This window comes from Drosophila montana, unplaced genomic scaffold, assembly GCF_035044405.1.
Source record: "Drosophila montana isolate Dmon_TW-CO22-7 unplaced genomic scaffold, ASM3504440v1 contig_3581_1, whole genome shotgun sequence".
Taxonomy (NCBI): domain Eukaryota; kingdom Metazoa; phylum Arthropoda; class Insecta; order Diptera; family Drosophilidae; genus Drosophila; species Drosophila montana.
The window spans coordinates 93,614-112,455 of record NW_026998465.1 but is presented as its reverse complement, the minus strand read 5'-3'; the positions used below and the strand labels follow the sequence as shown (position 1 = coordinate 112,455).

The window sequence follows — 18,842 nt, the reverse complement described above, 5'->3', positions numbered from 1 at the left end:
TTTTAAGTTAATAATAAAGACACTTTCAGTATTATATTTGTATAAGAGCATGTAAGTTCTCTTAAACCAATCGGTAATCAAGTTCACTTTACATAGTTGATAAATCCTCCGATGCGCAGCAAATTAAAAAACGATTTTTAATATATATTGGTAATTACATATTTTTGCGATTTACTGTGTCTGACGCTTAACGCAGACTATGTTCATTAATCGCTGCAAATAAAACAACGTATTTTTAAACGTAACCGTCCTATGCGATTCTCATGAATTTAATGAGAACCTTGATTATAAGTGCATAGTATTTTAACAAGTTATATTGGCAGTTAAATAAACTCTCATTTCTGGTCATAATCTTACTTTCCTCACTCAGTTTATTCCTTTTTTATGAATTTTACCCCTCCTATGCGATTCTCATGAATTTAATGAGAACTTCGATTATAGGTGCAAACAAACTTTCATTTCTGGTCATAATCTTACTTTCCTCACTCAGTTTATTCATTTTTCTTTGGCCTGTTCTATAAAAGAATTGGCAGTAAAATAATAACATATTTACATATATACAAAAATAAGAATATAAGTTAGGAAAATTCGGATACATACAATCAATTATGCTCTGATTATATATAACTGGGAGCAGTTACTATCGAGTTTCTCACCATTTAAAATATTTGCACATTTATATATACGTACAAATCTGCCCCTTACACCCATATTAACAACGGGCGTGTTGTCAATGCTGACCATTGGCTGGAAACTACTTTTGTATACTCGTGTACATATGTATCTGATGGAAAACCGATTAAATCCAGTCGTTTGGCTCATTGGTGCTCCTCTTTGTAACGCTCTATATTTTTTATGCTCTTTGTTTTCGCCATTAAACTTTAGCAGAGGGTGCGCTAGCTGTTTGAACAGCATTTACTATCAATGAAACGCTATTTAAATGCAACTAAATAATTAACAAAATTTACGCTGCGCAACGATTTGTTTGTATATAATTAAAACAACAAATTGTTTGCTCGGTTTTTGAAGCAAATCAATTAGGGAGAGGTTGTAGCGTAAACAACATGATATTCACGATATAACAATATTTAAAATTATGCCAGTTCTGCTTGTTCCGCCGGCTCTGATTTGGCTTTAGCTTCCTTCGATTGCGGCGTGCCCAAAGCCATGGGCAGGCGGTCGCCCCAGCGACTAACTCTTGCACAGCTGTAGGCCGCTCTGCAATAGATTAAATTATTGATCGATTAGGAACAGAAAAAAATTGCATACAAGAGTTGTCGCTACTTACTTGCCGTGCTTTGATGCCGTAAAGATGACTTCCTGCAAATTGCCAGATTCCGTGCAGAGGCGACAAATCGAATGTTTCGAACGCACCAAAGTAGGTCGAACAATGCGTGGCCATTGTCGGGAGGCATCTGTTATGGAACCTTTCTTTAAAATGGCATAACTATACACCGAACTTTGACGATCTGAAGCTGAATCACTGCTAAGACGCAGCGGCGCGAAGGATATTTCAAAGTTGCACGGAGTGCGATCTGCCAAATCTTGCAGTCGTGGACAGCGCAGATCGTGTGGGCACTGGAACAGATATTGATTAGTTTCACCCTAACAAAAAATGTATAGGTACTCACTGGCGCCAGCGTTTGACCCGCATGTTCCACGTCAGCTCGCAGTAGAAAGCGTCTCGCTTCATTGACTAGCTCGCTGCCGCGTCGTGTACCCTCCTCCACGATGACCATATAGCCATCACACTTGCGCCATAGATTCAACAGAATCTCCTGGCGCTGCTGCTTGTCGGCCAATTCGAATAGTGTATGCGAAATAATAACTAAATCATATTTCGTATCAATGGCAGGCAAAAATTGTCTATAAAAAACATTGCGCAGCGCAACTTGCTTATTCTCCTGACCGTCCTGCAGTATTAGCTCAGATAATTCGTTCATTTCCCGCGACCTGTCGACATTGTAATACTCAAAGATGCTGTCGCGCCAGAGATCACTGGCCGCCCACATGCCGGTGCCAACGCCAGAGCCAAAGTCGAAGTAGCTGCGTGGCTTGAACTGTTCATCGCGCAACTGCAGCTCGGTGAGCACGCGCTTCAGTACCGCATACTCCTGTGCGGCTCTGCCCACAGCATAAACAATGGCTTCGTATTTACCATATTCGATGCGTTTCCAGGCGTAGGTGCGCTGACTCAAACGCTTGTTGATCTCTAGTTCACGCTTGCGTTGCCAACGCGCCGCCTCCTCCTCACTAAGGGTGGCTAACCGTTCTAGCGGCATCTTGCCATTGACCTCTTCAATAATCAGTCGCTTCTTGTTTTCAATTTCTGATTGCGTTGGCGGCGGATGGCGCGATTTTATGTAACGGTTCAGCAGATCACTGTCGCGCAGCACTTTTCTCACAGGATGATCACCCACAATGCGCTTTAAAGTATCGCTCAGCTGCTTGGGCAGCTCGACATGATTGGGTTTTATAATGCCCGGATGCTTACGCGGCTTTATTGCCGCCTTCTCTAAATCTGCAAGCACAGCCGGTTCAACTGCAGCACTAATTTTGGATGTGAATCGTTGCAACAGGTGTGTGCTTGTTAGAAAAAGTCGCGGCGCGAGCATTATGTGTCCAGCTGTGTCCAGTATGAAAAGCGAGCCCATATTGTATGGACATTTACTGCACAAAAAGTAAATAAACAAATCACATGTGGCGCCCGTTGCAAGCAGTGAACTATTTTGTTGAGTTGTGCAACACAACTGGCAAGTTTCCCAACACTATTTCATTTTAAGCCGGGTACGCAAGTAAATTGCTGTGGCACTAGCAGAATTTTATTGTTGAGCACACAACAGTGGCCATTTACATTTGTTCGCCCTAGCAATTACATTTGAAACAAAAGACATTATTTTTTAGTGACAAGTAAGTGGATTTATCAGTTAACAATGAACTCAATTTCAATTTCAATGGGAAACCTATTCTTGCACTATTTGAGCAGCATACTAACCTTAAGTGCGTCGCCGCTTCGCTTTTACTGGCAAAACAAAACCATTGTAAAACAGATATAAACAAAATGTTTTAGCTATAAATTATGGACGAATATGAAGCACAGGTGAGTGTGTGACAAGATGATGGTGGCGTATGATACCTATAGTCTACATTTTAGTTGCTGGTGGTTGAGCAGGCGCTGCTCGTGACTACCGATGAACAGCAGCGGGAGGAATTAATAGCACTACGTACAAACTTGGAGGAGCTTCTTGCGCTGACCAGAAGTAGCGATGCAGAAGATACCAACGACACAAACACACCAGAGGCAACTGACATCGATGACGAGCTAAAACGTTTTCAAAGTGAGTTAAGCAACTTAGAAGGGGAAAAGACGGACTCACAAGCTGACCAGCAACGATTGGAAGAACTTCGCACCAAATACAATGCTCTGTTGGGAGAAAAGTGTTCGGCACCGCATGAACATAGCTGGGGTGCACTTAGCTATCATAATGCACTGATATGTGGCGTGGACGATGAATTAATTCTGGATAAAAATGGCATTTTAGACGTACGATTGCGCGTACTCTTTACAAACCCTACGCACCGCGAGATGTTGCCTTGCAACTATTACCTGGATGGTGAATGTCGATTTGACGAAACTCGATGTCGTTATTCTCATGGAGCTCTAGTGCCAGGAGCGGCCATTAAAGACTACAATGCACCAGATTTTCACAGGTTGGCTCGCAACTGTCCAGTGCTAGCCAAGCTGCAGGATCGTCTGTGGCATCGTGGTCGTGTGTTGTGCGTAAACTTCATGGAACAGCAGTGTCGCGTGCGCTTGGATGGCCAGGAACACAAGGAGCGTGAGCGGGACTTTCCTTTTGAGGAACTTTTTCCGTTGATAACCGAAGAAGATGACGAACTAAGTAGCGACAGTGAAGAAACAAATGAAACCGATGGAAGTGATGCAGCGAATGAATCCGACATGGATGACGTGGAGGCTGCGCGTCAAGCACGTATGGTGGAGCTTAGCTTGTTTACGTTTAAGCCAAACGAACGATTGGGCGCCTGGGAGCAGTATACGCGTGTTAGTGCCCAGATAAATTTATTTTATGTCAATCAAAAAATTAATACGTTCAATTGCAGGGCATAGGCTCCAAACTGATGGCCAGTATGGGTTATATACACGGCACAGGCCTTGGGTCGGATGGTCGCGGAATTGTTACGCCAGTTAGCGCGCAAATACTCCCACAGGGCCGCTCGCTTGACGCCTGCATGGAGCTACGTGAGGCAGCCAATGGCGATAAGGATTACTTTAGTGTAGAACGCAAACTAAAGCGGGCCCAGCGTCGGCAGCAGGCAGCAAATGAAAAGGCCTACGAACGGGAGGCGAAACGGACAGATGTGTTTGCCTTTCTCAATGGCAGTGTGCTGGGCCAGGGTAGTCAGCGGACCGAGAGCTCCACCAAGACGACAAAAATTAACAATCTCCAGCAGCACACTAACAAGTCGCTTAATGTGGAAACTGTGCGCATAGCCGATGACATACGTAGAAAGCAGCGGGACATTGCCAAAACACAGCAATCGTTGTCGCGCAACGCAATCGATTCGCAGCTGCAAAAACGGTTAAGTTCACAGCTTCAAAGCCAGAAACAGGAACTCGCCACGCTGCAGGCTCAGGAGAGCAGCCTCAGCAAAGAGCAGCAGAAACGAAAGAGTAAAAATAAAATGTTTGAGTTCTGACTTATGTTCAGTACTGTTACTTTCTTAAATCTATATATTCTATAAATCTCATGTATATTTCTCTAAGTGTTGCCAAATGCACCCGCCGTCAGCACGGCAGTCATATATTGCTCCAACAACGCCTGCGCCAGATGCGAACCATGCTCCACGGCTAACGCGTATGCTGTCTCTCCATTCTCATTAGTTGCACTAAAGTCCAGATCCCTGGCCAGCAGCTCATTGCAGGTGTGCGGATGATTGCCTGCCGCCGCGTACATAAGTGCTGTATTGCCCACAATGTCCATATGTGTGGCGATTGCACCACGATCTAAAAGGAAACGCACAATTTCATTGTGACCCCCAGCGGCTGCAAGCAACAATGGTGTAACCATGTCGGGCGCCAGGCTATTCACGTTTGCGCCTACCGCAACAAGCAGTTGCGCCGAGACCAATTGGCCATATGACGCGGCCCAGTGGAGAGGTGTAAATCCGTGCGAATCCTTGAAATCAATGTGTGGCTGTCGTTGTAGCTCGGCCTTTACCTGCTCTTCCGTGATTTCACCTTGACCGGCGCGTTCATGAAAAGACAGCGACACCTCCACAGTACAAAATGTAGCCTCCGTGTTACCGCGCTGCAGATTCGTTAGGACAGTCGACTGAGGTCGATATGGTAGAAATGCGCTCTTACGCTTAGTCGAGTTGGCATCCAGCAATATACTTGACCCATGCAGCGTAGAGGAAGCCGGGGGATGTACGTGGGATGGTCTAGAGGGTTCATCATCCTCGGAGTTTGTGCTGGTCTGCAGTTTGTTTACAGGTGCAACCATTGCCTACCTTCGTCTTATACTCTCAACAATTTTAACAAATGGTACTTGTAATAATTTTATAAAACAGTTACTAAAAACTAATTTTTCACGTTCACGGTACAAAACAGCATCTACGCAAATATATTTTTACTTTAAATTGCGCTTGCCTTAAAATGCCCAGCTGATTTTTGAACAGCTGCTCGCTCAGCTGATCAAAGTGAAAACCAACAACTATTAAACGCAGTTTAAACTACCAACGGCTATTTTTTTCTGATGAAGTTACTAACATTGTTTTTTTTTTATTGTATTTCCTGCGATATAGCATATTTAATGTGGTTGAAAAAAGTTTGTCACAGAGTCATAACAGTATCACAATAAATCCGCAGTACCCATGCATATTATTATTCATTCAGCTAGGGATGGAAGTATGGCAGTATTTAATTTGCAAGTGCTCTATGCTGGTTATCGATAACAAAATTACCCAGCTGGTGGTGGTGGTTGTGTTTTGTTTGGGTTTTTTATATCTTTTTATTAGCAAAGTTAATTATGTAAATATATTTAACTGATTCATTAGTACTTACTTATGTGTGTGAGCGTGTGTTTCATAACAGGTTTATTACTGTGGCGTTGTTAATAAAAAATTCACCCTGCACCTGTTTGGCTGGTTTCAAAGCAAACCTGCGTTTTTGGGCCTTTTTTTGCCCCTTTAACATTGAGGAAATTTTTCGCAATTAAATTGCGACGAAGTTTGGACCCACGAACACAACACTATCACAACTTCATAGTAAAATGGGGAACAATGTGAGTGCCAAGGCCGATGGCGAGGGCAGCGAACCTCCGTTGGACGGTGGGAAACATAAACACCACCATCAACATCACAAATCCAGCATACAATCATCGAACAGCAATAACAATGCCAACGATGTTGTTGTCAGCAACAGCAATAGCAGCGCCAGCGGCAGCGGCAGCAATAACAGTCTCAAGGTGCAGTCACAAACGCAAACAATGACCAGATCAGCATCAGGCGCAGATGTGACAGAAAAGTACCTCACCCAGCTGGTGCCAGTGGAGCGCCTGGCTGAAATATTAAAGGAACAAACGAGTGCCAAGTACGGCATCAATGGCATTATGTCAGATGTTTTTGTGGTGAGCAAGCACAGTTAATTACCTGATAACAGTTTTATAGCAGTTTAAAAACAATTATTTTCACGCACACAAACTCACACAGTCTCAAGTGTTTCCCGAATACACTGATTTGGGCCATCGACTCTTTCAACTAATGCACCAGAACTCTAAGGCAACAACGAAGCACCTGGGCACCGTGGCCTTTCGACAGCAATGCGAACGATTCCTGGGCATCATGGACGATGCGAAGGTGCTGGAGAGTTATATCAAGATGTACGCACAGGACGATAATCCCGATTTGATAGACAAAGCAGGCGTCACACGCCTGCTGCTCATCTGCTATACGATTGCCATGCAACACTCCGGGAATGCTGTGCTCTGCACGGCTATAAATAGGACGTTTGGCTCAGTGACCAAGTCGATATTTTTCAGCCACGATAGCCTCAGCTTGGGCTTCGTTTGCCGTTGGTTTGAGCAGAATTTGATCCGTCTTGTTCTGCTGGTGCACAAATACTGCGTCCATACGCTCTCCACTGCATATCGCGGCTTGGAACAACAGTCTCAGCCGTGCGGAATTGAGCTACAAACGCCAGTGCTGGAACAGCGGAATCCATTTGCATCCAATGATGCAACGGATCACAGTGCGCCTCCCCTGAACAATGAGACGCTGATGCCGCTATCACAAGCATGGCTGCTGGCGGGCGCCCTACCCCCACTGTATTCCAAGCCACGGACGATTGCGCCGCCCAACAGCAGCAACAACAGCAGCGCTTCGAGCGCTGTGCAGATTTTCAAGGATAAACTGTCAATGATGCCATCACACTGGACACTACTGTACGATTCCAACGAGCATGGGGTGGGAGCCAATCGCTTTTTGCACCATGTACTCGGTTACCGCGGTCCGACGCTGGTTCTGCTTCACACCAAGGACGAACAGACATATTGCATTGCGGCGCCCAATGAGTGGAAGGAGACGCATTTGTTTGTCGGCGGTGAGGGCAGCTGTGTGATACAGCTGCTGCCCAAGTAAGTAATTAAAAGAAAACACGATCCGATTCAAAGGGGAACTCTAGGAACAGTGGAGACAACTTACTTTCTATTGTCGTTGTAGATTTGTGATACTAGAAAAGAAGCCCAACATTTTGTACCTTAACACCAGCATACGCGGCTATCCCAAGGGCTTGCGAGCAGGCGCTGATCCGCGCAAGCCCATTATATCGGTTGACGAACATTTCGAGAAAGTAGACTGCAAGGGCATTGCGGCGGGCCTTATGTCCATTGAGGTAAGTAAATTAATAATATGGTATATTTTTTGCTATATTTGTATGTGCAATAAGCCTTAGTCAACACAGTATACATATATAAATACTTATGTATGGTATAAAAATTCATAGACGTATTCTCACGTATATCGTATATATATTAACGGCATAATTTCCAGTCTAAGCATTTAAAAACAACACTTCGAGCCATTGATAAGCCAAAGCCAATTACGCCTGGAAGCTTTTGAACAGCTTTTACAGAGGTATTTGAGCCCAGACCTAACATTTGGCCGCGAAAGTGTGTGTACATTTGAATGAAGTCTAAATTCTCCTCACCAAAAATATAAACAACAATCTTACCAACAACAAAAACTACAATGTTTTACAGGTTTGGGGCTGCGGCGATAAATCATCACGCGAAGTGCAATTGGATATTAAGAAATGGCAAATCAAGGAGGCGGAACGTCAGCGCACAGTTAAATTAACAGCCGCCGATTGGATGGATCATCCGGATCGATACCTTCTCGAGCTGGGCGGCAGGCAGAACTACAACAACTAAAAGCATCAACTGTTGATGTTGTTGTTGATGCGTGTATTGATTCGAGAGCAATTGGTGTGTGCCTTTAATTCGAGTACGCGATGAAAATTAACGAAGAATATTTTTAAAAACGATGATACTTATTAGTCATTCGTTCACACGCAGCGCGACAAGAGTTTGCTACCCTGGACTGAAATTGTTTTTTGATTTTTATGTTGTTTAATTAACGAATTTTGTTTCATGGTTTCCTATGTTCAACGGCAATTCAATTGGATTTGATTTGATATATATTTTAACGTTATGTGTCGTAATGCCATTTTAATTATACTATTCGATTAAGCTTTTGCTTGTAGTTAAAAGCGTCGTCCTTGTCACCAGTTCTGTATTTTGTTTTTTCTAATCGTCCGCTTGTTTTTGCAATTTTTAAGTGTCAGGTAATTTAGTTTTTCTTTCTATTTCTTCTTTTTCTATTTGTTCTAATCTTAGAATGCAAGTATTATGAAAAGACAAAATTTTCTTAAAATAATAAACATAATCAAATGTTGCAAAAAAGGCTTTAAATCTTTTTATGGCTGGGCGCTGATTTGGTGGAACCGTTTAATTAAATGTATGGGGCTTATCAGCCAAGCACTTCAAAAGTTGATAAATTTTCCACACTCATTCATACTATACGTACGCTTTTTACAATGATTCATGATTTTATCTGCTAGAGCATGAGTTTGATAAAAAAGCCATTACTTGCTGCGTTGCTTAAAAATGATATCATTATGTATATGGCAAGAAATAAAGTTTTAACAATCAAATGCAAAATGATGAACATTATTTTTTGGGTGGGTATTCCAGTCTGAAATAATACAAGTTCAGACAATTGACCCATTGAATATATCCAAAAAGAATCCCAGTCTTAATTATCCATTAATTCTTAAAATATATTTTACTTTCGTACTATTTCAAAAGACAGCAACAGTACAGGTCTATTATATTGTCATGTATAAGAGTCACACAGACAACTCTTTGATGCTATGCATCTTGAAGGAAATTCAACGGAAATGTAGATGCTAAGTGTAGATACAAACATCCTTGCTTAAATGTTTTGGTATCTTGGCAATTTAAAAATTTCTGTATTAAAAGCTGTAAATAAAAATGGCAAATTTAAAAATATAACATATAAATTCTCTTTCTTGTAACGTGAAGTAATAGTATAAATTACTAATGTATGGTTCAAGAGAAATATGAATAGCACAAAAATAAAAAAGGCAAATCAACCGCACATTCAAAACCGTTTAGTATTTTTCTTACTGGAAGTTGAAAAAATAAAATTATATAGAAAATATCAGAATAGAATAATAGAAACCAAAAATGTTTTTAAATAAAAAATACCAATAAAACTATTTGAAATTATAAAAAACGAAAAAAATACATCATTTAAGAATTTGCATAATTATATTATTGAGAATTACATAAATTAATATACAATATATGTTTTCAATATAAGTTACGCCCTTTTCTGACCGGCAGTCACTTCATTCACAATCTTTTGCTTTAAGGGTATGTATCAATTTATCTACTAAGCAACATACGAGTACAAATAGGGAGTTCGGGGTTTTACTAGCCTAATAAAAGTACAAACTACTGACAGTCACCATAGCGTCGTGTATAACTATCTGCATTTGTATATTTGTATAAGTGTATAATTTTCGTAGAATTTATAATTGCCTATGATTTTGAAGTTGAATGTATAAAACGTTCGAGCCTAATCTCTAAATATATATATATATGTTTAAAAAAAACTATCGCTTCCCTTTGCATATAGATTTACATATGTTTAATGAAGATTCGTTGGAATTGAATGAATCTCTAAATCGATTATATATGCAGCTATTTTATAAAATCAGTTGTTGCTTTCGCATTCAAAACTAAGGCCACGCAATTTAGAATTTCCCAATTTGATTGGGTTGCCAGAAGAGTAAGCTATATGTGAGTATTAAGCTTAATTACAAAGGAATTTATGTTTGCCAATCGAGTGACCAAATAATAATTGAGTGAGGCATCGAAATAACTGATAAGCTATATAAACAGAATAAATAGAGCTGCTTCAATTTTAAATGGGTCTAGGTGATGTACTCTCTGTCTCGTCGACGTCGCGTCGTCGATGCCACAACCACAATCGGCATCTGTTCAACATTCTCTCCATTCTCTACTATATCATCGTCATCGTCATCGTCCTCATCGTCGTCATCGTCGTCGTCGTCGTCATCGTTGTCATCATCCCCGCCCGTTGAGTTGGACCACTCGGATGCAGTTTGGTTGCTGCACGTGGCGCTGAATTTTAAGCTGCTTGACATGCCAAATGAAACGGACAGCGATGCACTCAGCGATGAGGCATTCAAATTTTGACTAACTTCTACATCGTCCCCATCCTCGAGCACATCAATGTGCTGATGCTGATAGCGTTGTCATCTGCCCGCGCCCAGCAGCAGTGCATAATCATCGTTGGACTCTGGTATCGGGGCCGCTGCGGAAGCAGCAGTACGCGCTTGCAGGAAACTGCTGCCACCGGCTTGTGGCGGCCCAACGCCACCGAGAAAATGCTGCTGATCCCGTTCGCGCAGATGCTGGTTTGTATCGCGTTGGCGCGCCGACAGTTTCAGATTGGAGCCCGGCAAATGCAGTTGTTGTTGTTGGTAATTGTTGATATTGCTATTATCATCAGCCACATCGGTGCCTGCTATGGGAAATCGAGATGGGGAATGAGTTTGGTGTTCAGTTAGTGTACCCAGTGGCCCAACATTAACGGGCACAATTAACCGACTCGTTGTGGCGCCATATGAGGCATTGCTGTTACCTGCTTGTGCGACGTTACCCCCCAACATCGGCTGTTCCTGCCGCTTGCCAATTAAGTACTCGGACTCGCTGCTAGAACGGCGTGGACCCCGCGCCAGCGGCTGGTATGTACTGCGACCCTGAAAACGGCGACTAATTGAGCTGCTGACCACGCCCAAGTGCTCAGTAACATCCTCCTGCATGTCCGAGATGTCCATCATAGAGAGGAAGGCTCGACACCAGCTGTGATTTGGATTGTTCCAATACTGTGGTGAATTAATGTGGAATGGATGATGCGGAAAGCTGTAAATGTGAGCCACGGCAGCAATAAACATCTCTATGCATATAAGAAAGTTCTAAAAACAAACAAAACAATAAACAAGAGAAATATCTTTATAGAAACCCGATCAGATATGCAATCAAAGACTTACTTGCAGCATAGACGCTAGATTTGCATCACCAACATCACCAAAGATGCCCTTTATAATCCCGTAGTATACCAGCGCATTGAGCAGCACTCCTTGGCTAAAAGAGGGGAAAATAAGAGATTAGAGTCTTACTTAAATATGAGTATTGCTTAAGTACTTACAAAAACGAAAAGAACACAACAGCCTTAATACACAAAAATTTTGGTATGGGCTTCATCGGCTTTAAGTCCTCTTTGTTCGCCCGATAGAAAAGCACCAGGCAGTACATGGCCACAAACTGTGAGATATTGTTAATGACCACAATATAGGGGAAGGCTACATTTCCGGCAAACTCGCCCTCGCCATAAACGCCGCACAGTTCGCAAATGCTGTGCCGATTAAAAAGTAAGACATTATTCTAATTTGTTTAACATCTACAGATAACGAAATATTATTGTTCTCCCACAAATGCCCCAGCTTAACCTTGGAACATATTCAACTATTCTATGCTACATAATAAAATTTTAAAACAAAGAGTTTAGTTTTCCATATTCGAATTTGATATCATTTTTTAAAAAATAAATTAAATTATATAAGCATTGCAATTATTTATTATTATACTTTGTAATCCTTACTATTTATTTAATTCTCCTATTCTTATTGATTTCCCCCTAAGCGTGCCAAGCAAAATAACTTGTGGATCATTTAATTTTAATTCAATATACTACATTCCGAAGAGAGCTTTTCATTGTTTTTACTGAATTGCAACGTGGCATTTTATACATTATCATACTCACACCGAGATGAATGTCGTGATGGGCCGCACCACAGTGTACTGCAATATGCCGTGCTTGCAATTGTGGATGAACTCGCGACCCATGACCCAGGGTCGCATGCAGCAGAGCGGAAAGAAATGATGGACTTGCGGCTTGTACTCCATCGTCGCCTCCAGGTCCATGCCGAGATTCAAGTAGTTCAACAAATAAACCATGAAATTGTAGATTACGTATGCCTCATAGCACTCTCGCAGCGAGTCAACGTAGATGGAATGCTTGGGAAAGAGCAGGCCGAGCCACTGTAAACAAATTCAAATTCGAATTTCAATGACTTCAATGCGAGCAATGTGGAACAATAATTGGACAAGATTCGATTACGGGTCTCGATTTCAACCGCTTCGATTGGCCCACTTACCGCATTCAAAGCGTAGATGGGCACCATCCACAGTATTCGTATTATGTGCTTTTGTAGAATGGGCTTTGTGAAATGTATGACGTGTTGTATGATGTGCCAAATGGAAATGGGCACCGCGGAAAGAACGAACAGACCGCCGATGAGTATAAGCTGGTCATTTTGTTGGAAGCCATCCTTCACCGAGTTCACAATCAGCAGGGGCACCACAATGATCGCAAATATCGCATAGGTGATGATCAACAGCGGACGTATCCAGATGCGCCACTCTTCGCAGAAGCGGCGTATGTCGAGGCGGCACATCCTGCACATAAATTTTGTGTTGGCTGTGTGTTTGAAGAAATGTTTCGAGTTTTGCTTTCGTCACAAGACAAAGCCCTAGAGCAGCAGTAGCGGAAAAGACGTGGTTGTTGTTGTTATTGTTGCCGCCGCCCCGTTATTGTTGGATGTCGGTTTTGTTTGATACGTTTGTGTCCCTCTCAGGCTTTTACATGGCACGTCTTTTACACCCGCGCACTGTTTGCAAGCGCCCAACGCACATCGTTGCTATCGCTTGATTTTCAACACACACAACACAATTTAAGCTAAGCTCTAGTATGGAAATTTTAACTATTAAGAAACTTGCGTTTTCTGTGTAGTGACAATAGCTTGATAAGGGGAAACTTTTAACTGTCTGGCAGTACCGAAAACTTTCAAGTGCTGCAAATCGTCGTCTTTTGCATAATTTTTCAACACTGACGCGAGCAGAGTTGCTATTGGTACCTTATACTTTATTGTTTATTGTAATAACATTTCTGTAATAATTTCCCCAAATTTTAACATTCGACACTAATTTCACACTGCTCAATATTTAATTTTCTTTTGATATTGTATATGTATTTTAATTAAAGATTAAAGAATTACAGAATTACATATATGCATATCCCATGCAGATAAAAACATTAAAAGCTATTAAACATATATAGTGTCCTTTAAGCTGCTGCTACGGTTCAAAAACAATATCGCATCGATCTGATTCTGGCTACCAGTTAGCATAAATCGCTTATTGTAGTCATAAATCTGTTCACGCAACACCTTCTTGAAATTCAAATTTACCACACCAGGTACTCCCTGATATAGTGTAGCCAAGTCGCGTAGCGTTCCATAGATATGGCCCATTTTGTTCCACCACTCAATGGGCGACTCGTCCAGCTGTACAATCACCTCATTACGATAACGCTTGAGGTCAGTTTCCACAGTGCTGTCGGCGTCTCGCTTTGGCGGATTTGGTATCTCTGCAACGTCAAACAGCAGTTCCAGTTCTAGCGAAAATTCGTTTTAAATTAATCTAACTATTGCTGCAGTATTTAGCAAATTCGACTTACTAGATTTCTTCGCACTGTGCGAGGTAGCAGCTGCGGCGGACGAGCTGCTGCCAGACTTGACATTTGGCTCCGTTTTAATGGTTACTGTTGGAGCGTTGACGGGTGCAGTGGGTGCCACATCAGCCGAATCCCCGCTCTGACTGTCTGTGCCAACCGAGCCGCCGAACGTCTTGTTGTATTTCTGTGTTAGCATACGCACACAGCTGTCAAGGTTTTCAATTGTGGTTAAACGATGGAATCGCGGATCAAGCAGCGCAGCGCTGGTCAGCGTATCATTGGCTATAATCTGTGATTGCAGCACACCCGCAATGGTGCGCTTGATATTCATCATTAGGGGCTCATCCTGCTCCGCAATGCCCAGTTTCTTAATTAAAATCTTTGATGTTATGGGAGACAGCATGCTGCACAGAGGCATGTCCTCGCCTCGCAAAGTATCTAGTGCAATCTGATTTAAAAAAGAGAATTTGTTTTTTTTTTTCGCTCGAGTAGCTAATGGACTTATAACTTACCACTAGAGCGCTTAACGCTTCGGTCACAGTTTTGGCCGTGATGACAAGTTGATCCATGTCCTCTGACCAAGATATAGATTCGGCAAAGAATTTGAGTAGCTCGTACAGAGTCCAAGGGAAATGTTCATTATAAGCCGGCAGCTCCGACACCTTAGAACTAATTTCTGCCGAGTGACGTTGTATAATGTCCTTCACCTGCTCCAAGGACGTGGCAACCTCCTCCAGTTCAAAGACGTGCCGCAGGCACTTGTCAATTACCGACACATAGCAGAGCACAACGGGTATATCTGTTTGATGTTTAAACAATGTAACATATATAGTCTGAAGAATGGGCATTTACAACAAATAAGCGGCTACATAGACTGTTTGATAGGCGATTCCTTATACCTTACACCCAATACTACAATGTACAAATAAGTACACATTAATTCCTTATACCCTCACGTAGAGGCTGACATACTTTATACATTTTTTGGATCGGTATTAACATGTGATCCGATTTGTGAACAGTACGTTTTAAAGTTCAGTTTTCGTATGAAAACAGTGTGAGGGTATTTTATATTCGGCACCCCAAAAAGTTCTTTTTATTTAGCTTATTGGGTCTAGCGAAATGTTTAGGTACATAGGTCAGTTGCTCGTGGAGCACACCTAGTACTATGAGCTGCAGCAAGATTATGTTGTACTCACGCTTTTCCTTCAAATAGGTCTGCAGCAGATCCTCCTCATCGTCATAGTTCACGATGGCCAGTGTGCAATTGGGCAAATAGAAATCGGCGAGCAGCTCGTCGAATGAGATGTAGTCAGTATACTCGATGGTGGCATACATGACGCTGCGCACGCACTGCGTCTCGTCACTCAAGTAGTGATGGTAGACGCTGAGGAAGCGACGCTGCTCCACATTCATCCACTGCTCGAAGGCCAGCGAGTAGGGCTTCTCGGCAGTAAAGTCGCGCGTGAAATCGCCGATTTCCAAGAACTTAGATGCATGCTGCTCGTTAATCAGGGCGTCAATCTTTTGGGGCATGGGCAGCGATGGCAAGTTGCCCATGGCCAGACGTATGAACTCGCTGATGCCCAGATCGTATAGGGTCTCCACATTGCGCAGATCACGCACAACTATGTCGGCCAGGGCCTCTGGTAAATTGGTTATATAGCTGCGCACCTGCATACCCCCAGTGCCCTCCTCGTGCTTAATGTTAGCGCGCGTAAAGTGCATAGTTCCAGACGGGGCTGTACTTTTGCGCTTACGCGCATACTTCAGCTCGCGGGGCTCAATACTAATTGAGCGATCTTCCTCTTCGACCAGGTTTTCGGCGTCGTCATAGGTAAGCGGTACCATGGTTTCGTATAGCATTGTCTGGGAGGCGGCATCATCTTCGGCCTGCATGGCTGCTGCGGCCACAGCTGCCTCGTCCATGTCCTCGTCTTCATCGTTCTCGTGGTGAGTGCGATTGTTAATGAACTCTAACTTGACGCGGCGTGATGAGACGTTGCGCTTAGACAATGGGGGATGGTTTAGATTGCGAGGAGTCTTGCGCGGCGGCACTTGTATATCGTTTTCCTGGCACAAGGCCTTGAAAAGGTCCTTGTGGCGATGTTGCAGATGCGCACGCAAGTTGGTGGTATTACCGTGATTGGTCAGCACTTTGTGGCATTTGATGCACACAACATTTTGCTTGGTAATTACCTCGTCATTATCGTTCGATGGAAAGCCAAAGTAGCGCCAATAGACGCTTTTCATTTTAGGCGAGTACAGCTTGGAAAAGTTGAGCTGCGAGACATCCTCGTATTTGGCTTCAACAACCATTGGCGAACTGGCCACTCCGTCCATTTTTGAGTTCTTGGCTGTTTATTGATATCTGATTACCGATGCCACAAAAAAATAAGCGCGCAATTTCTCGATTATAGATAGTCAGTTCAATAGTCAATAGTTTTTTTATCTGTATCAGAAAGTACAGTTCAGAGTTGCCACGCGACAGAGTAGCCAATCGATAAGGCTAATGCGCGTATTCTATGTAATTGATGCGCAGAACTTGTAAGTTATTTATTTTTAATTGTTAGACATATAATTATTGCTGCGCGTTTGACATTTACTTAGCGTCGGGCAGCGGAAAAATGTAAACTGTGTGGAATTTTTGTTAACACTGATTGCATCACCAATCGATAGCTGGGGAAATTTTTGCGACAGCCAGGGAAGTTTTTCGAGGGAATTTTTTATTACTGTATGCTCATGACGTGAAGTTGGCTGCGATTTTCTTTTTGATTCGTTGTTGGGTAGCAAAAGGTGTGTGGAATTTTACAACGCACAGAATTTAATATATTTAGATAAGCAGTGACGCGGAATATAAAGCGATTAATAGATTAAAGGGTGTAGCGCCTAATAGGCTATGACTTAACACTTGAATATGTGGGAAAAATGATTCCATAACGCCTGAAACATGCAAATATATGCCAGCCACGTGGTGTGCGCACCCGCAATTTGGTTATAATACAAACCCATTATATATGAATGTGTATTAATTTGTGTATTTTTACTTTATCTCTGTGACAGCTAAACTAAACCGCCAAGATGGGTAAGGGTAACAATATGATTCCAAACCAGCATTACCACAAGTGGTGGCAGCGTCATGTGCGCACCTGGTTCAACCAGCCGGCGCGCAAGATCCGCAGGCACGAGAACCGCGTTAAGAAAGCCAAGGCTGCCTTCCCACGCCCTGCCAGCGGTCCCCTGCGTCCAGTTGTGCGCTGCCCGACCATCCGCTACCACACAAAATTGCGTACCGGTCGTGGATTCACCATTGAGGAACTGAAGGTGCGTGTGTTATTTTAAACTTTCTATGAATTAAAACTGATTTAAAATTTGTACACTTAGGGTGCTGGTCTGAGCCAAGCCTTCGCCAAGACCATTGGCATTGCTGTCGATCGTCGTCGCAAGAACAAGTCGCTGGAGTCTCGTCAGCGTAACATTCAGCGCCTGAAGGAGTACAGAAGCAAACTGATTCTGTTCCCCATCAATGAGAAGAAGATCCGCAAGGGCGAATCTACTGTTGAGGAATGCAAGCTGGCCACACAGCTCCAGGGACCCATTATGCCCCTTAAGAAGGAGCAGCCAGTTGTTGAGTTCCGTGAGGTTACTAAGGATGAGAAGAAGTTCAAGGCGTTCGCTACTCTGCGCAAGGTATATTAATTGTTTATGATAAGTAGTTTGTTTATTTATTAATCAACATTGTTATTGTTTACAGGCACGTACTGATGCTCGTTTGGTTGGCATTCGCGCTAAGCGCGCCAAGGAGGCAGCTGAGAGCGAAGAGGGCGCCAAGGCTGATACCAAGAAGGCCAAGAAGTAAACTGTATCTAGACCTGATAATTCTGTCAACAACAACAACCAGAATAAAGTTTTAGTTTTTTCATAAACGTGAATGTCTTGTCGTCGTTTTTCATCCCCATTGTATCATAAAGGAATTCAAGCAAGAAACACTCTTACTCCATATCCCGTTCACTCGCTGGCAGCTGCTGAAATGCCCGATTGGTTCGTGCGCTCCTTACACTGTCCTGTCCGAAAGATATATGAACCTAGGAAGTACCTTTTAAATCTGTGGAACATTCGGTAAGATGATTGTCTTTAAATAAGGTTGCCCATAATAAGTCGTCTGCCGTTGAGCAACAATGAACCCCAGCTAGAACAATAGAAAGGTTTACTTGAGCAGCTGTTGATTGTGTTTGCACACGCACAACATTCAACAAATAAGAATACTCTATTTTTGGAATATGTCGTGTGGGTGCTACCTGAGTTTTCTATAACCTTGCAGAGGGTATTATAATTTTATCGTGTAATGTGTAACGCATAGAAGGAGACATCTCCGACCTCATAAAGTATATAGATTCTAGATCAGTATCAACAGCAGAGTCGATATAGCCATGTCCGTCTGTCTGTTTCTATGCGAACTTATCTCTCAGTTTTAAAGCTATCTTTATGATATTTTGCAGAAGTGCCTCTTTCTGTTGCACGCAGTAAATAAGTCGGATCCAGCTGGATAGGACCACTTTATCATATAGCTGCCATAGGAACGATCGGTCGAAAAGTAGGTTTTTGTATGAAAAACTGTTTGATTATTTAGATAT

General features: G+C 42.6%; 8 protein-coding genes across 9 annotated transcripts; 3 read left to right on the top strand and 5 right to left on the bottom strand.

Annotated features, from left to right (window-relative positions):
- Positions 1–963: 963 nt before the first annotated feature.
- On the bottom strand, positions 964–2,754 carry LOC135435369 (methyltransferase-like protein 17, mitochondrial). Its single transcript, XM_064692386.1, has 3 exons — positions 1,632–2,754; positions 1,289–1,578; positions 964–1,218 (listed from the first exon to the last, which is right to left on the bottom strand). Exons 1-3 carry the CDS (start codon positions 2,652–2,654, stop codon positions 1,095–1,097), a joined length of 1,437 nt encoding a protein of 478 aa, XP_064548456.1. The 5' UTR covers positions 2,655–2,754; the 3' UTR covers positions 964–1,094.
- A 208-nt stretch (positions 2,755–2,962) lies between these two features.
- On the top strand, positions 2,963–4,752 carry LOC135435367 (zinc finger CCCH-type with G patch domain-containing protein). Its single transcript, XM_064692383.1, has 3 exons — positions 2,963–3,100; positions 3,155–4,063; positions 4,123–4,752. Exons 1-3 carry the CDS (start codon positions 3,080–3,082, stop codon positions 4,717–4,719), a joined length of 1,527 nt encoding a protein of 508 aa, XP_064548453.1. The 5' UTR covers positions 2,963–3,079; the 3' UTR covers positions 4,720–4,752.
- Positions 4,708–5,707, bottom strand: LOC135435368 (DNA-binding protein RFXANK). Its single transcript, XM_064692385.1, has one exon. The coding sequence runs from the start codon at positions 5,523–5,525 to the stop codon at positions 4,782–4,784; it is 744 nt and encodes a 247-aa protein (XP_064548455.1). The 5' UTR covers positions 5,526–5,707; the 3' UTR covers positions 4,708–4,781.
- Positions 5,708–6,035: 328 nt separating this feature from the next.
- Positions 6,036–8,730, top strand: LOC135435371 (uncharacterized). Its single transcript, XM_064692388.1, has 4 exons — positions 6,036–6,650; positions 6,733–7,655; positions 7,741–7,912; positions 8,280–8,730. The coding sequence occupies exons 1-4, from the start codon at positions 6,294–6,296 to the stop codon at positions 8,448–8,450; spliced, it is 1,623 nt and encodes a 540-aa protein (XP_064548458.1). The 5' UTR covers positions 6,036–6,293; the 3' UTR covers positions 8,451–8,730.
- Positions 8,731–9,853: 1,123 nt separating this feature from the next.
- LOC135435375 (nucleophosmin-like) lies at positions 9,854–10,774 on the bottom strand. Its single transcript, XM_064692392.1, has one exon. The coding sequence runs from the start codon at positions 10,772–10,774 to the stop codon at positions 10,541–10,543; it is 234 nt and encodes a 77-aa protein (XP_064548462.1). The 3' UTR covers positions 9,854–10,540.
- On the bottom strand, positions 9,854–13,514 carry LOC135435372 (transmembrane protein 184C). Of its 2 annotated transcripts, none has more exons than XM_064692390.1 (6): positions 12,851–13,514; positions 12,457–12,734; positions 11,842–12,048; positions 11,684–11,777; positions 11,275–11,608; positions 9,854–11,154 (listed from the first exon to the last, which is right to left on the bottom strand). In XM_064692390.1, the coding sequence occupies exons 1-6, from the start codon at positions 13,157–13,159 to the stop codon at positions 10,886–10,888; spliced, it is 1,491 nt and encodes a 496-aa protein (XP_064548460.1). In that variant the 5' UTR covers positions 13,160–13,514; the 3' UTR covers positions 9,854–10,885. The 2 variants fall into 2 exon arrangements, with proteins under 2 accessions (XP_064548460.1, XP_064548459.1); XM_064692389.1 differs by having other exon boundaries at positions 9,854–11,157; positions 12,851–13,512.
- Positions 13,515–13,696: 182 nt separating this feature from the next.
- Positions 13,697–16,807, bottom strand: Dref (DNA replication-related element factor). Its single transcript, XM_064692387.1, has 4 exons — positions 15,408–16,807; positions 14,721–15,007; positions 14,212–14,656; positions 13,697–14,148 (listed from the first exon to the last, which is right to left on the bottom strand). The coding sequence occupies exons 1-4, from the start codon at positions 16,549–16,551 to the stop codon at positions 13,799–13,801; spliced, it is 2,226 nt and encodes a 741-aa protein (XP_064548457.1). The 5' UTR covers positions 16,552–16,807; the 3' UTR covers positions 13,697–13,798.
- Positions 16,808–16,866: 59 nt separating this feature from the next.
- Positions 16,867–18,140, top strand: RpL13 (ribosomal protein L13). The gene is made up of 4 exons (XM_064692391.1): positions 16,867–17,004; positions 17,272–17,532; positions 17,593–17,898; positions 17,963–18,140. The coding sequence occupies exons 2-4, from the start codon at positions 17,290–17,292 to the stop codon at positions 18,065–18,067; spliced, it is 654 nt and encodes a 217-aa protein (XP_064548461.1). The 5' UTR covers positions 16,867–17,004; positions 17,272–17,289; the 3' UTR covers positions 18,068–18,140.
- The last annotated feature ends 702 nt before the right edge of the window (positions 18,141–18,842 follow it).

Bases quoted from the DNA above. Each gene is read 5' to 3' on its own strand.
- LOC135435369 (XM_064692386.1), bottom strand. From the start codon at position 2,654: ATGGGCTCGCTTTTCATACTGGACACAGCTGGACACATAATGCTCGCG. The intron at 1,579-1,631 runs GTGAGTACCTAT...TATCTGTTCCAG, and splicing joins CGGGTCAAACGCTGGCGCCA to TGCCCACACGATCTGCGCTG. The intron at 1,219-1,288 runs GTAAGTAGCGAC...AATCTATTGCAG, and splicing joins ACGGCATCAAAGCACGGCAA to AGCGGCCTACAGCTGTGCAA.
- LOC135435367 (XM_064692383.1), top strand. From the start codon at position 3,080: ATGGACGAATATGAAGCACAG. The intron at 3,101-3,154 runs GTGAGTGTGTGA...TCTACATTTTAG, and splicing joins TGGACGAATATGAAGCACAG to TTGCTGGTGGTTGAGCAGGC. The intron at 4,064-4,122 runs GTTAGTGCCCAG...GTTCAATTGCAG, and splicing joins CCTGGGAGCAGTATACGCGT to GGCATAGGCTCCAAACTGAT.
- LOC135435368 (XM_064692385.1), bottom strand. From the start codon at position 5,525: ATGGTTGCACCTGTAAACAAACTGCAGACCAGCACAAACTCCGAGGAT.
- LOC135435371 (XM_064692388.1), top strand. From the start codon at position 6,294: ATGGGGAACAATGTGAGTGCCAAGGCCGATGGCGAGGGCAGCGAACCT. The intron at 6,651-6,732 runs GTGAGCAAGCAC...AAACTCACACAG, and splicing joins TTATGTCAGATGTTTTTGTG to TCTCAAGTGTTTCCCGAATA. The intron at 7,656-7,740 runs GTAAGTAATTAA...TTGTCGTTGTAG, and splicing joins GTGATACAGCTGCTGCCCAA to ATTTGTGATACTAGAAAAGA.
- LOC135435375 (XM_064692392.1), bottom strand. From the start codon at position 10,774: ATGTCAAGCAGCTTAAAATTCAGCGCCACGTGCAGCAACCAAACTGCA.
- LOC135435372 (XM_064692389.1), bottom strand. From the start codon at position 13,159: ATGTGCAGGATGTGCCGCCTCGACATACGCCGCTTCTGCGAAGAGTGG. The intron at 12,735-12,850 runs GTAAGTGGGCCA...ATTTGTTTACAG, and splicing joins CCATCTACGCTTTGAATGCG to TGGCTCGGCCTGCTCTTTCC. The intron at 12,049-12,456 runs GTGAGTATGATA...TAATCGGCACAG, and splicing joins ATCACGACATTCATCTCGGT to CATTTGCGAACTGTGCGGCG.
- Dref (XM_064692387.1), bottom strand. From the start codon at position 16,551: ATGGACGGAGTGGCCAGTTCGCCAATGGTTGTTGAAGCCAAATACGAG. The intron at 15,008-15,407 runs GTGAGTACAACA...AACATCAAACAG, and splicing joins GACCTATTTGAAGGAAAAGC to ATATACCCGTTGTGCTCTGC. The intron at 14,657-14,720 runs GTAAGTTATAAG...TTTTTAAATCAG, and splicing joins AAGCGTTAAGCGCTCTAGTG to ATTGCACTAGATACTTTGCG.
- RpL13 (XM_064692391.1), top strand. From the start codon at position 17,290: ATGGGTAAGGGTAACAATATGATTCCAAACCAGCATTACCACAAGTGG. The intron at 17,533-17,592 runs GTGCGTGTGTTA...TTGTACACTTAG, and splicing joins TCACCATTGAGGAACTGAAG to GGTGCTGGTCTGAGCCAAGC. The intron at 17,899-17,962 runs GTATATTAATTG...TATTGTTTACAG, and splicing joins CGTTCGCTACTCTGCGCAAG to GCACGTACTGATGCTCGTTT.